Source organism: Aegilops tauschii, chromosome 5 (assembly GCF_002575655.3).
Source record: "Aegilops tauschii subsp. strangulata cultivar AL8/78 chromosome 5, Aet v6.0, whole genome shotgun sequence".
In the NCBI taxonomy this organism is placed as follows: Eukaryota; Viridiplantae; Streptophyta; class Magnoliopsida; order Poales; family Poaceae; genus Aegilops; species Aegilops tauschii.
In genome coordinates, this window is record NC_053039.3 from 383,631,076 (window position 1) to 383,648,337 (window position 17,262).

The 17,262-nt window shown below is 51.3% G+C and overlaps 4 protein-coding genes across 4 annotated transcripts; 3 read left to right on the top strand and 1 right to left on the bottom strand.

Annotated features, from left to right (window-relative positions):
• The first annotated feature begins 1,279 nt into the window (after positions 1–1,279).
• Positions 1,280–2,554, top strand: LOC109786107 (putative F-box protein At5g66830). The gene has a single exon (XM_020344683.4). It carries the CDS (start codon positions 1,449–1,451, stop codon positions 2,478–2,480), a length of 1,032 nt encoding a protein of 343 aa, XP_020200272.2. The 5' UTR covers positions 1,280–1,448; the 3' UTR covers positions 2,481–2,554.
• Positions 2,555–5,169: 2,615 nt separating this feature from the next.
• LOC109786109 (uncharacterized) lies at positions 5,170–6,345 on the top strand. The gene has a single exon (XM_073498642.1). It carries the CDS (start codon positions 5,457–5,459, stop codon positions 6,186–6,188), a length of 732 nt encoding a protein of 243 aa, XP_073354743.1. The 5' UTR covers positions 5,170–5,456; the 3' UTR covers positions 6,189–6,345.
• A 2,820-nt stretch (positions 6,346–9,165) lies between these two features.
• Positions 9,166–11,244, top strand: LOC109786074 (uncharacterized). The gene is made up of 2 exons (XM_020344655.4): positions 9,166–9,439; positions 9,532–11,244. The coding sequence occupies exon 2, from the start codon at positions 9,578–9,580 to the stop codon at positions 10,706–10,708; it is 1,131 nt and encodes a 376-aa protein (XP_020200244.3). The 5' UTR covers positions 9,166–9,439; positions 9,532–9,577; the 3' UTR covers positions 10,709–11,244.
• A 1,336-nt stretch (positions 11,245–12,580) lies between these two features.
• Positions 12,581–15,234, bottom strand: LOC141022403 (uncharacterized). Its single transcript, XM_073498643.1, has 2 exons — positions 15,033–15,234; positions 12,581–13,817 (listed from the first exon to the last, which is right to left on the bottom strand). The coding sequence occupies exons 1-2, from the start codon at positions 15,153–15,155 to the stop codon at positions 12,672–12,674; spliced, it is 1,269 nt and encodes a 422-aa protein (XP_073354744.1). The 5' UTR covers positions 15,156–15,234; the 3' UTR covers positions 12,581–12,671.
• Between the last annotated feature and the right edge of the window lie 2,028 nt (positions 15,235–17,262).

Sequence of the window (17,262 nt, forward strand, 5' to 3'; positions counted from 1 at the left end):
ACAAAAATTGAACATAATTTCGGTCCAAATTTGATTCAAAATAGTTCATCAAACTTGATTCAAATTTGATTCAGCGACTAGCATAAACTATTTTACATAACACTAAATAAAATCTGCACTAAGATTGGATTAAAACTAAACAAACCGGTTGCTAGCGGTGATCTCAGCCATCATCTTATCCCATCCTCATTGGTATACCTGGCCATGAGATACCCGGCCCAGCCGGCCTGACCCGACTCGGCCCAAAAAAGCCCGACCCGACCCAAACCCGATCTTGCCCGTGGGCTAGGCTTGGGCTTGCCCTTTTGCATTTTAGGGAAGGGGCCCGACTTGAGGCCCGAGGTCCGGCGCGCTTTTTCATTGTCGGACCGGGCTTGGGCTTAAAAACTAGGCCCGACGGTCGGGCTGGGCCAGGCCTGGGCCTAGTTTTTCTGCCTCGGGCTTTGTTAGGCCGAGCCCCAAGCCCGACCTGGCCCGAGGATGGCCAAGTATACTCATCGGTGATGGGGCCGCCACCGCCCTCGTCCGCTCTGTCACCACCGCCCTGGCCCGCTCCGTCGCCGCCACTATCTCTGTCGTCGTCGTCACAGGAGGAAAGGTTAATGATCGCCGCTTCCCCCAACTTGTAGAGCTCGTTCTACTGGCGCTCCTCCTCGACGCGCTCCGGGTACAGGCGGTAGAGCATCGCCATGTACTCCTCATCGGCGCGCTCGGGAGGGGAAGTTCAGCCGCGCGTTTGCGCTGTGGAGGCACATCCACATGATGTCATACGCCCGTGCCACCGAGTGGTAGGAACTTATCCAAATCCGTTGGTGGGTTCCACGGCCGGTGATCTCCCCTACCCACTTCCGCCACGCCGAGGTAGCTCCTCTTCAGCGTCGGCGATTGTGGAGGGTCAAGGAACTGGGAGGAGGATGCACCGTCGTGACCTCGGGCTCGGGACTACACGTGGCGGCATAGATCGACGCTTCTGATTAGTGGAGGGGACCTACGCGTTGGATCCGGTCATTTGGGTGGCGGGGCATCCCCGAAGAGGATGCGGAGGCGCGCCAGCGGGGATGTGCGGTGCCGGAATGGATAAGGTCGAGCATGGAAGTGGGGGAGTTTTTACCGCAACGATGGTGTCGAGTATATTTAAGAGTCGGGCCATGGAGTAAAAAAGATCGGTTATGTGCAATTTAGAGGAGTAAAATCGAATTATACTCCTGTTTGGAGGGATCGGTTAGAGATGCTCCAACGAGCTTATAAAATAGAGCATTGTCGCCACTTAGCGTAAATCACAACGCAGGATTTGATTGAGCAAGTTCTTGTTTTTACCAGGCCTAGACCGGCTCATACACAAAATGTAGTCACGGTCTCACGGGCCACCACACTCGTCCAAATATGCAAAGTCAAGCAAGCACATCAGAGAAAACCAGACAAGGCGCCTTGGCGCTGCCGGCACGGACATGACGATGAGCTGGTCCGACCTGCCGGCCGACCTCGTAGCGGCGGTCGCCGACAGGATCGGCGACCACGCCGATTTCGCCTGCTTCCACTCCGTGTGCCCGTCCTGGCACTCGGCGTCGGCGGCGCACGGCGCCCGCCGCAGCGCTCCCCTGCTCCTCCTGCCTGCCGAAAACCACTTCCGCGTCGACCGCCGCCTCTGGTCGCTCGCGGATGACCGGATCGTGAGGATCCCCGTGCCCGCCGCCAGCGGCTTCTTCCTCTTCGCCTCGCCGGACGGCTGGACGCTCGCCGTGGACCGCTACTTCTCGGTCGGCTTACCCGGGCTGCCGCCCTCGTTCCGCAACGACCCTGTCGTTCGTCGCGACATGGTGTGGGATCGGTCGCCACACGCCGTCATGATCGCCCTGCGGAGCACCAAGATGCCGTGCTTCTGCCGGCCGGGGGACCAGTCGTGGAGCCCGGTGGAGTGCCTGGAGGAGCTCAGCCAGGTCAGCAGCATCACCTACTGCGACGGCGCGTTCTATCTCTTCGATGCGGGGACCCGCAAGACGGTCTGCCTGGACAGCGAAACCTTCGCCGTGTCTGCCGTGATCGAGCCGCCGCCGGCGCAGCTGATGCGCGAGCCCACGCTCGCCGTGTCGTCCGCCGAGCTCATCATGATCGGCCGGACGCATGTCTTGCCCCCGGGAGGATTCGACGGCCCGGTGAAGCTCCGCAGGGCGAGGGCCTTCCGTTGGGACCGCAGGAACCCCACGAGCTGGGCGGCGGTCGAAGACATCGGCAACCGCGCCGTGTTCGTGGACAGCTTCCGGGGGTTCTACGTCGAGGCCAACGGATTCAACGGGGTGCGGCGGAACTGTGTGTATGTCGCGAGCTCGCACCCGTCCGCGAAACGCGACGGGAGGTGCGCCGTCTCCGTGCTGGACCTCGCTGGCCTCGCCATCGAGCATCTCTCGGTCGGGAACCTAAGCAGCTGCCGGTCCAGTAGATTCTGGCAACGGCCTTCGTGGTGCATGCCAAATCTCTGCTGATCCAAGTCCAACTACGCGCGTTGAGGTGTACTGTGTGAGATCTTAATTTGGATTCGGGAAACTCCCTTCTCTCCCGCGAGCGCGTTGCCCCGCGGGCGGCCGGCCGCCCAACCTTCTCCCCCGTGCACCTCCCCCTTCCCCTTCCTCCCTGCCGCCGTCACTGGCGCCCGCTGCGGGCCTCGCCCGGGAGGCGCTGGCGGCGGCGGCCCCCTAGCCTTTCCCCTCTCAGATGTCCACCCGTGCGGGACGGGGAGACCCCGGGCGGTGTCTCTAGGCGGCGGCGGTCCAGCGCGGCGGCGGGGGTTCCTGGCGCAAGCGGGGGCGGGCTTCTGGACGGCGGCGTCGCCGTTGGCGACGGGGCGACGCAGCGGCGCGGTCTGGCGGTGCCCGCTCGGCCCAGATCTGGGCCCTTCGGGCCCCATCTGGGCCTAGGCGGGCCGGCGGCGGGGTGGGTCTGCTTCGTGACTTCCGGGAGGCGGGGGAGAGGGGATGAGTGGCAGGGTGCTGGCGGCGCCATCGCCGGTTTGCTGCAGCATGGCGGCGGGGCTTAGCGGGCCCTTTTCAGGCCTGGCCGGGCCAGAGGTGGCCTGGCATGCCCTGCGACCGCGTCCGGACGGCTACCGCGACGGTGCCGGAGGTTCTTGCCTCCCGCACGACGGCTGTGGAGGTGGTTCCCTCCCGTTCGGCTTCGGTGTTGCTTCTCCCTCCGCGGGCGCTTCTCTTCGGTCCTCTTGGCCTCGTGTTGGTGTTTGCAGTGAGGCGGCATGGGTGGCGACGCAACCGCGATGGCGCATGGTGATGGGCGGCGGTCTGGCTGGTTGGCTCCGGTCCGTTGGGCGGTGGGGTTGGAGTGCGGGAGAAATCCTTGCCGGTTCTTCGGCTCCAATGCGGTGACACTTGCGGGTGCCACCATGCCTTCCTAGAGGGTGTCGGTGATATCCATCCCCCACCACCCCCCGCGTGCCGGGGGAAACCCTAGGACATGTCCGGGCAGCAGCGTCGTCGGCGCCACATTCTTTCTTGGAGGTGCGGGTTGGTACGCGGCGGTTCGGAGCCTCGGGTTGTGGTGGTTTGTTTCTGGAGGGCGTAGCGGTGGCGGGTCATCCGCGCTTTGTCGAGTTGCCGTTGTTGGCATTTGCTTCTTTTTCTTTTTCTTTTGGGCTTGATGTGCTGTTCGTCCCAACGATCCTTGTATCGGTGTTGGTTGCTTTGGAATACAAAGCGGAGGAAACCCTTTTTCGGTAATTTGGATTCGTACTAGGGTAATATGAGCTCTTAATCTGAAGAACAGTCCAAGATTAAGCCAAGATTGTGCTTTACGCTAGTCAGTTTGCCTAGCTTTATTTTTTTTAAACGAAGGCAAAAGCTTTGCTTTTTATTAATTAAGAAGAAGATAGTTGATCAGTTAATTATGAAAAATCAGGTAAAAACCGATATAAGCAGGGCGAAGCCCTCTCCAAATCATGATGCAGCTGGAGCCACATCCACACTAGCCTACAACATGGCAAACACAATAGAAGATACCCAGCACCACACACCTCAAGTGGACTACTCGCAAAATAAGAAACAACAGAGCGAGTCATCCTTACGACTAACTTCTTGCAGGGGTTGTCACAATTTCCAGGGAGGCATCCATCACTTGCTTGATATTCTAGATCTTTACTCTGATTGACAAGACGATTCAAACCTTGGGCGATTGAATGAACAACAAGGAGACCTTTGATCAGCTCGCCCTGTTGCCAAAGTGCAACATTTTTCAACAGCCCGCGCGTTATCAGAGCTAGATGTAGCAAGGTTGAAGTCATCAACCTTGACATTGGAGACCATCTTGTGGTGACATGAGGGCGAATGTCGGCATAACACCGGGCACGACCGCACGAGCACGCCCCACACCCTTCCATCAACCACCAGAGTGCGGATTCGGTTGAGGACGAACTGAAGTTGGGCATGTCGGATCCTCTTGATGGTGATAGGCATCACCAGATATTTCATGGAGAAACCAACCCTACCTAGCATCACAGAAGCTTCAAAGTACATCGTCGAGTCTGATGTCGTCGAACCTAATTGGCGAGGCAGTGGACTTCTACAAGTTGGCATGTAGGCCTGAAGCACCCCTAAAGGCTGCGAGGATGTTGAGGGTCATGTCAATCTCCTCGCACACCGGGTTGGTGAAAATGACGGTGTCATCTACATAGAGGCTCACCCGTAATATGACGTCGCGATTGACGGTGTCGGCAGCAGGCCCTTGGCTGTTGCCACCTGAATAATGTGATGCAGCAGATCAATCGCGATGATGAAGAGATGGTGAGAGGGGGTGCTGCTGGATCACCGGGGCGGGCGACCCCCTCTCTTTCTTTTGGCACCCCATTGCTTTAGTATTGCAGGCGTTTGATATTTTTTCCATAAAAATACATAAGGTCGTGAAAAGGACCGGTGGCCCATTTTGCATCCCTCCCAAAATCTGAAGTCAGACGAGCATAGAGCCATAGACACGGTGTACTGTGATGTCTAAACCACTCTCCTCCTTGGACGTTCGATAAATCCATACCTAGAAGACGCCTTGGCACTGCCGGCACGGACATGACGATGAGCTGGTCCGACCTGCCGGCCGACCTCGTAGCGGCGATCGTCGACAGGATCAGCGGGCACGCCGACCTGGCGCGCTTCCGCTCCGTGTGCCCGTCGGCGGTGCACGCCGCCCGCCACCGCGTGCCGCTGCTCCTGCTGCCTTCCGAAATGACTTCCCGATAGGAGACCCGTGTCGACCGCCGCGTGTGGTCACTCGCCGACGACACCATCGCGAGCATCCCGGCGCCGGCCGCTCGCGGGAACAACTTCCACTTCGCTTCACCGCGGGGCTGGACGCTGGCCGTGACCAGCGACTTCTCGGCCACGCTACTGCACCCCTTCACCGGCGCCTCGGCCAGCCTACCCACGCTGCCACCCTCGCTCTGCTTCGAATTCATCGTCCGCGACATGGCGTGGGATCGGTCGCCGCACGGCGTCATGATCGGGGTCGAGCGGTCGGCGCCGACGACCAGGGAGTACCTGTGCGCCTTCTTCTGCCGGCCGGGCGACAGGTCGTGGAGCCCGGTGGAGTGCTCGGAGCTGGACCAGGTCAGCAGCATCACCTACTGCGACTGCGACGGCGTGTTCTACCTCTTCGATGGGGAGACCCGCAAGACGGTCGGCCCGTACAGCGAGACCTTCGCCGTGGCCTCCGTGATCCAGCCGCCGGAGATGCTCGTGCCGGAGCACCTGCGCAGGGGAGCCCCGTGGGACCGGCGCAAAGTCGAGTCCACGCTCATCGTGTCCTCCTCCGATTTCCTCGTGATCGTCAGGACGCACCTCCTGCACCCGGGCGAAACGGTCGGCTCGAGGGAGCTCTTCAAGGCCTTCCGCTGGGACCGCCGCCGCGGGAACCCCACGGGGTGGGCCGAGGTCGACGACATCGACGACCGCGCCGTGTTCGTGAACGGCTTCCGCGGCTTCTGCGTCGAGGCCAACAGGGTCAACGGGGTACGGAGGAACTGCATGTACGCGGCGAGCTCGTACCAGGACGGGAGTTACACCAAGGGAAGGTACGCCGTCTCCGTGCTCGACCTCGCCGGCCTCACCACCGACCGCCTCTCCCTCGGTAACTTGGGCAACTGCCGGTGCCGTCCATTCTGGCATTGGCCTTCCTGGTGCATGCCGAATCTGCACTGATCCAAATCCAACACGCACGCGTATTGAGGTTGCAGAAAATGGAAGCTGTTGGTTCGGACCCGTATTTGGATGATAGAAATGATCGAATATTAATTGGTACTACTACATGTTCATGTTTGCTAGTATCCGAGGAACCCAATATTAAGCTAAGATTGTGCCTTGCAGGAATGCAAATAAGCGTTATGTGGGCCATGACATGAAAGAACAAGTAACATTAAGGATGTCAAAAAAACGTCCTACAAGGTTTTGATTGTCATTAGATAAGGACGTCGATAACTGTCACACGTGTGGCATCTAGGGAGTATCTGCCGTACGCCACGTGTGGCATCGACACAGGCCCGGCCGCACCCCGCCACAGCCCGCACGTTCGGTGTGCGGCGCGATCGCCCGCATGAGCACGTCCGGGCGAGCGACCACGCGGCCCGCACGACCCGTCTCGGCCGTCGCCCCTCCCCGTCTCCGAGCCACACGCCCCGCGTGGCAGTAACCACGCGTCCCGCCGCGATTGCTATGGTCCGGACCCTCTTCCATGTACGTGTAACTGCAGTTGCCATGTCGCTGAACTGCAGTTGCCATGTCGGACAACTGCAGTTGCCATGTCACTGAACTACAGTTGCCATGTCGGACAACTACAGTTGCCATGGTTGCTCAACTGCAGTTGCCATCTCAGGTCAAGTGTCGGATGCCATTTTTGGGCAACTGCAGTTGTTGCCATGTATGGTCTGGTCTACTACAGTTGCCATGATTTGAAAACTTTAGGAGTTGCCACCTACTAACACTAGACAGTTGCCATGTAGCACTACAAAACATGGCAAAAAACATGTCCGGGTAAAAGAGAGTTGCCATCTACTTACAAGCACACTAGGGCAGTTGCCATGTACTCTACAAAAACACATGGCAACTGATAGCTTTTGGTGTGTGGGAGAGGAGACGGGCATGTGGACTACGGTGGTATCTTTAGAAGTTGCCACCTACTAACACTAGACAGTTGCCATGTAGCGCTACAAAAATAGACGTGGCAACAATAACATGTTCGGGGTAAAAGAGAGTTGCCATATGCTTACAATCACGAATAGGGCGGTTGCCATGTAACCTGCAAAAAACATGGCAAATGACAACTTGGGTGTGGGAGAGTGGGAAAATGGGCAGTCGTGGGAGATGGGGGACAGAAGTCGTGCGAGGCGTGCGGGCGCGACGGCAGTTCCACCGCACGCCCCGAGTCGCAACCGCTGACCTCGGAGGGAAAACAGCGTGCGGGCGAACACCCTCATACGCCACACACGCGAGTTGTCCTACGTGGCACACAAAATCAGCCCTCTCGTGCCAAGATTCGTGCAAAAGGCACTGGGTGACGATCGAGGCGTGTGGGCGAGTTGGCTAACGCCCACACGTGTGGGCGTTAGTGTTTTCGTTAGATAAAAGGGACAATTACATTCGAGCTCCTAGTTGTGTCACACTCGTCTGATTTACCTTTAAATTCTAAAATCCCTCGTTTGTGTCCAAGCTCTTTCCCTCCTCTTATGTTTTTGCCCTTTGACCGTTTGACCGTCACTTTGAAAACTTGATAATGAATTTATACCAACTTAGAAAATGCAAATAAGGTATCAAAATGTTTGAAAAAAAAACATCACTATATGTGCATGTCAGTTGTATTCACGAAAAAAGTGTTGGAAAGTCCGCATCTCAGTTTGACCTCATATGATGTCAGCATGAACTGTAAAATCCAAAAATATTGAAAACAAATTAAAAAAAAGTCTAATTTTTTTGGGTAGCAAACATTGACAAATGTTTTGAGTGATTGTCAAATTTCATCAGTGAATCATATTCATGGAAGTCATGGCGAAAAAACAAAATTGATGCTCCAAAACATAAGCATTTTGTTCGCTAGATGAGTAGCATACGGCCCCATGTTATTCCGTGCAACTGCACCCGCCCAGCTCTGCCCCGTTTCCGACAGAAAGGTTGCGTCAGTGTTCAGTTTCTACATGCAAATCAGTGAAGAAGCCAAGGGAATCGCAGTTTGGGTTGGACTGAAATCATTGTTGAGGTTGTACATGGGACCAATCATCTGAGAGGAAACGATATCTACCGATTGGAATGGTTCTGGTTAGTCAGTGAGATAAAGGAAGCAATGCTGGCATTCATCTCTCTTCAAATCAAGTCAGTCAAGAGACAGCAGAATAGCCTAGCACATTTACTAGCTGCAAGAGCAAGACGCCTGGGGGACTGCAGGATGACCACGGACGTGCCGGTAGCGCTACGCCCGCTGATGCTATCTGAATACACAAAGTGATGTAGTTTTGTGGAGTTTGGGTAGTCATCCTAAAAAGAACATTTTGGAGTGCTGATTTTTTTGTCACGACTTCCACAAATGCCATTCCTTAATGAAACTTTATAAGAGCTCAAACCATTCATCAATGTTTGCCACAAAAATAATTTAGACTTTTTTTGCATTTTTATCAATTTTTTTGGATTTTTCTGTTCATGTTGAGGTCATATGAGCTCAAATTGAGATGGAAAAATAAAGAAAGAAAAGAAAACTCGACCTGCAAATAGTGAAAACCGGATAAAAAAAACAACACAGAAAAAACAGGCCCAAACTACGAAGAAACAAATAAGCGTGCTTTTTCTATTCCGCGCTTATAAAGTCGGTTACTTCGCTAATCGTAGGCAGCGCACATCCCTGCTTTGAACTGTCGCGACGAATGGGCCGGCCCATATAATGCGAGAGATAGAACACTCGGTGATCAGAGACCAGTTCACCGATTTGACAGTGGACCGGTTAACAACAACGGTTTTATCAGATGTCCGGTTTTGGGAAGCTTTTGACTACTCCCTCTATTCCTAAATATAAGTCTTTCAAGAGGTTACGCTATGGACTGCATACGGAGCAAAATGAGTGAACCTACACTCTAAAATATATCTATATACATCTGTATGTAGTTTGTAGTGCAATATGTAGTTTGTATGCCGATGGGCCGCTTACTTCTGCCCACCCGAGCGAGAAAGCTGGCGCAGGCTGTAGTTTCTGCTCGTATCGTTCGATGGCTGATGGACGGTGCAGCGCGAAGGACGTCCCTCGGCAGTAGAACTTCCTAAGTCAGAGGATCTCGTTCCTCCGCCTCCGCCGCCGCCGCCTTTCATCCTGCTAGGCACATCAGGGCTTCCAGAATTGATTCGCGTTCGGTGGGTCTTAGCTAGAGGTAAAATTTGGAATTGGAGGCATACGGGATTTGATTCCGCTACTTCAGGTAAGAACTTGCAACAACTTTCTACTGAGATTAATCCAGATATATTTGGTTTCAACAACTTTTAGATGTGTATAACTCGTATCTCTTGATAGTCAGGATACTCGACTACTGCCTCGCCCGGTTAATTTGGCGAGGACGATGAATCGTGCGTTCGCCAACGTCATAGTGCGCGATTACGGCAGTAAATTTTACTCGCTGCTCCGGGTCAACCTCAAGCAGCATCTCTTCCACCGCTCAGCAGCAGCAGCAGAAAAGGCGAGTAACAAGAAGGGACTGCCATCGGCGATCCCGAGCTTGGAGCCTCTGCCCGAGCACAAGATCAACTTCTCGACGCCGCCAAAGATGGACGGCGCAACGGACTTGCACTTCTTCTCCCTGCTGAAAGGGCAGGCAGAGGGCCGTGTCATGTTCGCCGGCCCTTTCGCCAATCCCGTGATGTACGACATTGACATGGACGCCGTCATCGCCATGCCCCAGACTAACTTCAGCAAACAGAGGGACTCAATCTCCTTGTCCATGACTAGGCCTGGGAGCCAAGACGACGACGAACAGCACTATGTCTTGAGCAAAGAACCGAGCAATGTCTTGTTTGAGGTCTTGGAGTACGGGAGGAACGGCTCCGCCAGGGGGGGTCCATCCGCTGGGACTGAACGGAGGTGGCACTGGCAACATCTGCCCTCGCCGCCGATGCGTGGACCGTACCTGCCTAGCCTCCACAGGAGAGAGGTCATCCACCCCTCCGCGGCGGCGGTGGTCGATGAGACGACTTTGTGTGTGTCGTCTGTGGAAACCGGAGCCTATGCCTTTGACACGGTGAAAGGTGAGTGGAGGAAGGCTGGAAGCTGGGCGCTGCCCTTCCATGGCGCGGCGGAGTACGTCCCTGAACTCGGCCTCTGGTTTGGCGTCAATGCTGCCGTCGGCAACACCCACCACTGTCTGGGTGCCTTCGACCTGTCTTCCTGGCCACCCGTGGAGCACCGCACCTGGAACTATCTTGATCCGCTGTCCGACAAGTGGTTGACATGGCAGAGGCACCTACTCAACCTTGGCTCAGGCAAGTTCTGCATCGCCACCAGCTTTCAAAATATCGAGTGGCACACACCATGTAATGCAGCAGGCTACCCTTTACACGGGCTAGATGATGAGATGGTGGTCAATGACCTTATCATCTTGACGGGCGTCGAGGTTGTGCGTTGTGGCGACAGGCTCAAGATGATCAACCACAAGTCTAAACACCTTGAAGGCATTGAAATCCACTGCGTGCTCTGACCCAAAACTCGTCTGTTTCTTCGGGACTAGATGTGTGCGGGGTTCATTTCTTCTTGGATCGTAGTGAAATTATATGTGCAAGGGGTTCATTTCTTCTCGGATCGTAATGAAATTATATGCTTCTCTTTCATGGCCATGAAGGAAACTTTGCAGGATGCGCATCTGTCCTGATTGTTTTCTCGTTGGAGTTTAGATCACTGTAGATACTCCCTCGTATATAAGATTCTCAATTCTAGACCTGTTTGATTTTTGTGAATTTTTTTTGCAACCTGAATCGACCAATAACGGAGCAAGGTGAGTTCTCAGCTCAAACACACAGGATATATGTTAGTCATGTTTCGCCCGCAGCTGTGCCGACCATCCTTGCATCAGCAAAGTTAATACTTCACATCTAATTTCATTGATCTATCACACCTGTCTCCGTTTCATGTATGTCGTCGTTCTACTTGTATCTTATTATTGAGCAAGACTAGGCTCACTCCAAATCCTACAGGCGTGTCTTGCTATGATGAGGCCCTGCACAGGTAAGTTGTCTGCAAAATGAAGATAGCAAGTGTCCTGGGATTCCTGTAAATTATCACTCTGGAGATGTAAATTATGTGAACACTGTATTACCGCTCCGGAACCAACGGCCCATACACGTATAGTAGAGGATATTAACTAGCTAAAACAGGTAATGAACAAAAAACAGTTCTATTAATTGCCTATACGCCACACACTGAACAACGTATAGATACTACAATAATGAACAAGAACGATAAGAGTCAAGGACCAAACTTATCACCAGAAGGATTCATAGCGGCCGGAGGCCTCATAACACGATGAAAACATGAACGCGGAAGAACCGGCGAGATAAACTCACCAAATAACAAGTGCATCAAAGCAGGATAATTAATACTCGCTCGGTCAGGGTTTATTGACCCCCCCTGTACTGTAGTGTCAAACTTTAAGCATAAATAGTTAATTAATAAAATATAAACAAGTTTATGTCACAAATTATATGGTGGGAATACTCTTTGGAGCAGCGAGCATACCAATCTACCAGGACAATCTTAATCCTAGTGAGAAGGCTATATAGTCTAAATCCCTGCTCAAAGTGGGACACACCAATCTGGACAGGTGCAACAGTAATAACATAAATTTCAGAGTAGAAGGCAACTATGAGGCTGAACCGAGTAAGCTAGTACTCCCTCTGTAAAGAAATATAAGGGCGTTTAGATCACTACTAGTAGTAAACAAATCCACAAATAAAGTTGGCAACAATCCTACAAAACCAGATCTATGCTCAACAACAATCTGGAAAAGTGTATACGAATCAACAATAATAACACGGATTTCAGACTAGAATCGACAGGGCTGAACCATGAATAAGTTAAGTACAGAAATAAATTCAGAATCTGGAACCTAATGCAACCAGCTACGCATACTTAGATGGAGCAAGCCAACGACAGTCACCAGATCAACTCAATAATCAATGCATAACCGCGGGGGCACAATCTATGTAGAATCAACACTACGACACGCAAACTTTGCAACGAAACGAGCGGGATAAACCAAAACAGTTCACGGGCACAAAGAATTCAGTCACGGGTGTGGTCTGCTGGGGCCAAGGCGGGCGCGCATTCTCCACTTGAGATAAAGGTAGAAGGAGAAAGGACGGAGAAATCCTCAAGATGAAGTTTTACTAGTTGACTCAAGCGCAGGGGTAAAAAAAACTAAAAATATATGCTAGAATTTAAGCAGATAGCATGACCAACAAATTTAATTTCTAAATTTTACCAAAAGAATAATATTTCATAAAGAAAGATGCACAGCATGCATGATGTTTTCATTTCTTCTTGCAGCCATCAATTGCCTATTTCAACCATGGAGTTAAAAGGTAAGCAAATATTTTCATTCATATCAGAAAAGAAAAAACATGGAAGGATCCATCCAATAACAGTGAAACATAGATAAGTTTTCCTCAGAGCACACAGTGGATTCTATTTTCCTCCAAGCTGTAACATTCAGACTTGTGCTTGACGATCTGGAAACCATTGACATTGTGCACCACCTCCACGCCAGTCAAGACAGTAAGCTCATTGACCGCACCATTAAGTCGTGTGCACGAGGTGTGCCTCAAGAGATTTCGAAAGCTGGTGGCGATGCAGAACTTGCCTGAGCCCATGTTTAGCAGGTGCCTCTGCCGCGGCAACCACTCATCGGGCAGGACGCTGAGATAGTTCCAGGAGTGCCGCACCACCGGTCGCCTGGAGGAATCGAAGTCAAAAGCACGCAGGCAATGGTTGGGGTTGCCAATGACATCGTCGAGGCCAAACCAAAGGTCAAACTCAGGGACATACTCCGCCGCACCGTGGATGGGCAGCACCCAGCTGCCAGCCTGCCTCCACTCGCGCGTTGCCGTGTCAAAGAAGGCGCAGGCTCCAGCATCCACAGATGAGACACATATTGTGGCGGCATCCAACACAGCCGCTGCAGAGGGAGGACAAACTTTGCTGTTGCTGCCAGGCAGGCACGGCCGAAACGGTGGCGGGCAGGGTAGAGGTCGCCAGTACCAAGATGAGTCGTTCAGATCAGTTGTCCTGGTATAGTTCAAGACCTCGAACAAGGCATTGTCCTCTCCTTTTCCTATGACATAGAGCTCGTGGTTGTCCTGGCCATAGCTCCGCCGAGTGATGGACAGGGCGATTGAGTCACTCTGCTTACAGAAGTTGGCTTGTGGCATGCCAAAGACGAAGTCCGTGCTAGTGTCGTACATCATCGTGTGGACGTTAGGACTGACGAACATGACAGAGCCCTCACCCTGCCCTCTCAGCAGGGAGAAGAAATGCCTGGTAGTTAAGTCGGCCATGTTAGGCAGTGATGAGAAGTTGATGTTCGTCTTGGGCAGACTCTGCTTGGGGCTCCCTTTCAACATGGTGGATAACCATCCCTTCTTATTCACTTCTGCCTTTTCGGCAGCTTCTGTTGAAGGGTAGAAGAGATGCTCCATGAGGTTGATCCGGCGCAGGGAATACACTCCCTTTGGATAATTGTGTACTATCATATTTGCAAACTGACGATTTGTCATCCTCGAGAAATTAACACACTCAGTAGTCGAATATTGTGGCTATCAAAAGGAAAAAGTTAGTGCAGTAGCATTAACACTTGGCGAAAACTAAAATAGAAAGATCAAATGGTTTCGAAGGAAGGAGAAGAATCGAAAGCTCAGGCTGCGTTTGGCAGCTCAGTGTTTTTGAAGTATTTGGAGAATACTATGGTTTTCTCAGAAACCATAGTTCGTGTGGATTTGTGACATCACAGGTGCGCTCGGACCCGCTGCACTTGTGCAGTACGTTGACCTGTGGTGTCGGCTTCGTCACATAGTCCTACCCCCAGGCCCTGGCCGCCTCATTTGGAGGTGGACGGAGTCCGGTGCCTGCTCTGCTGCGTCTTGCTACACCGCCATGTTTCACGGTTCTGTCGAGGACGGCGTTTTACCTGGAGGACAAGGGCTCCCCTGCGTGTCAAGATCTTCATTTGGCTGGCTCTGCTTGACCATTGCTGGACCGCTGAGCGGCTGGGTAGGCACGGCCTCCCTCATGCTCAACTTTGCCTATTCTATGATCAGGAGCCCGAGAGCATGCACCACCTCCTCGTAGGCTGCTCTTTCTTGAGGCAGTTATGGCATGAGCTCCTCTCTTTGTGCCGATGCATCTCTGGGCCTCCGCAGCTCGACAACCGATTCCAGGATTGGTGCCTCACCTCGTGCGCCGCTGCGCCATCGCCGTCCCGCAAAGGCCTTTCTTCCTTGCTGCTTCTTGGCGCCTGGCTTCTCTGGAAGCACCGGAACACCATCGTGTTTGACGGCAAGGCCCCCTTCAGAAACAGTGGCTTGGCCAACATCTTACGCGAGTAGCCCACATGAAAGATACGCAAGCTCTTGCGTATTCGCGAAAAAAAAACATCGAGGTGTTTGGATTCAACAAACTCCATAATTTTATAAACCGCAGTATCTCCAGTACCATGGTTTTTTTGTAGTAGTATTTAAGAAAAAGGTCTTGACCACTTTTTTCTAAACTGAAAAGAAAAAGCTGTGGTTTCTAGAAATTCATTGCCTACGCAATTGAATATTGAGGTTTTAGATTAGTATGGTTTTGAGAAACTATGTTGCCAAGCTAAATCTAATCTAATTCTGTGTGCCACCCGTTCAACTTTCACATCTAGGGCCGTTGTCGGTATGAGAATTAATCCTACACAAGCGTTTCCCAGCGGTAGGAGCTGTGAGACACGGGCGCAGATCTTACAAACGAAAGGTTAGGCCAGGAGAGGTTCGGATGAATACCTGAAGCTGGCGCCCGGATCTGACAAGCCGGCGCCTGGAAAGTGGGGTAGAAAGGCGGCGGAGGAGGGGAGGCAAGATTTCGAAGGGATAACTGCTGAACATCAGCACACGACTGTTCCCCATGGGTCGAACGATTTTTAGTTCGCTCAGAAAGCCCCACCCAGCGCGAACTGTATGTAAACCCAGCCCACATCAGTGATCGTGCCTAGTTGGGCCACACCCAGTTTTCCTGTGACACGCATCTCCATCGTATTGTCATCGCCTTATACGTCAAACAGGGCTAAAAAATTTAAATAATACATTTTCTATTAATTTACAGAAATAATACATGGTTTAGATATATTTCACAAAAAATGCCCTTGTTCAGGCGACTGCCCAGTCATCTTCAGGGAGGACGACTGGACACTAATCATCTACCAGTAAGACGATTAGTTCCAGTCGTCTTGACGCCGTATTATTTGTGAAATATGTCTAAACCGTGTATTATTTCTGTAAATTAATAAAAAAAATGTATTATTTAAAAAAATAGCTCAAACAGGTGATTCGTGATATTTAGAGTGGGAGCCGAAGAAACAACGGAGCAATAATTAGCAAGATTAAGTTACAAGCATCTTTACTTGATTGTACTTTTTCTTTTGAAAGTTGTGTCTTCAATGTCGAAGCACATAGTCTAGTCAAGTTCTCACTGTCGTTAGGTCTGGGATGTCACGTTTGGTTTGGCCAATTCCATGATCCGAACTCAATCCCATATATCTGTGATGTTTGATGAATAAAGCCCGGTTTTACCCCTAAAAAAACATAACTTCAAAACACCTAAAAAACATATAAAAACATTATTTTCTAAAGAAAAAGCTACAAACATATAAAAAAGGTTACCATCGACAAAATGATGAACTTGCCATGGTTGCGTTAAATAGTTACCATCCATGGCCTAGTTTAGAAATTCTGATGTCATAAAATCATGGCAAAATCTACACATTTCTTGTGTCCTAAATCATGGAAAATTTAGAGAAGTACTTTCTATTTGGTCAGATGGAAATGTAGCATTTTGTCATTCAAAAGCTAGGCAAAATTTGGAAAAACATTTATGGTGTGACAAGGCAGATCGTAGAAAAAACTCATGGCAAGTTTAGATAAAAATGTCGCATGGAAAATTTGGACAACTAAATTGCCTTAATCATGGAAATTTAAGAGAAAAAAATATTGTGACAAGGCAAGTCTAGGATTTTTGTTATACAAAACACGGCAAGCTTTTTGCTAAAATATGTAATTGTCACATGGCAAATTTAAAATTGTACATCATGGCAAACTATATTGTTTGTATCTAATTCTGGAAAAATCATGGACATGGCAAATTTTGAAATAATTGTTTCTACACATCATGGCAACTTTAGAAAAAGAATTGTCTAACGCATGGCAATTTTAGAAAAAAAATGTTTGTGAAGCAAATTATGATTCTTTTAATATTACATACTTAAAAATGTATTTTTTCCATGCCTTATGAACAATAAAAGAAAGTGTATTCTAACATGTGGCAATTTTAGAAAAATGTTTGCAAAGGTCACACGTCAAATTATGATTTTTTTTAATACTGCCATACTTTTAAAAAATGAATTTGCCTTGCTGTATGAACACGAACAAGGTGGGAGGGGTATTTTGTACCTAAGTTTGCCATATCCGACACCAAAATAAAGTAGCCATGATGTTTGAAACTAAGTTGCCATTCATCAAAATCTAGATTTGCCATGCATGAGAAATTAAGTTTGCCACAACTTTAAACAAATAAAAGGTAGATATTTACTTAAGTTGATGTCCATGAAAACCTATACTTGCCATGCATGGCAAACTAAAGTGGACATCATCTATATATACAAAAAAAAGAAGTTCCCATGATGTTTGTACCTAAGAGCAACTCTAGCAGACCCCGCATCCCACCGGCCCGCAAAACGCGTTTGCAGCTCGCGCAAAACCGCTTTTGCGGGCTGGCTCGGGCTGGCATAGATGCAGACCCCCAAACGGATCCGTAAAAAAGTATATTCGCGGCCGGCCTCCAGTCCGGCCGCTGCCGCACCTTCCTCCAGCCGGCCACGCCGGCCGCGCCCTGTCGCCCGCAAGCCATGCCCCGTTGCCCGTCGGCCGTGCCCCGCCCTTGCTGGCCGCGCCCCATCACCGTGCCGGCCGCGCCCAGCCTCGCCGGCCACGCCCCGTTGCCTCCGTCGTTCGCGCTCAG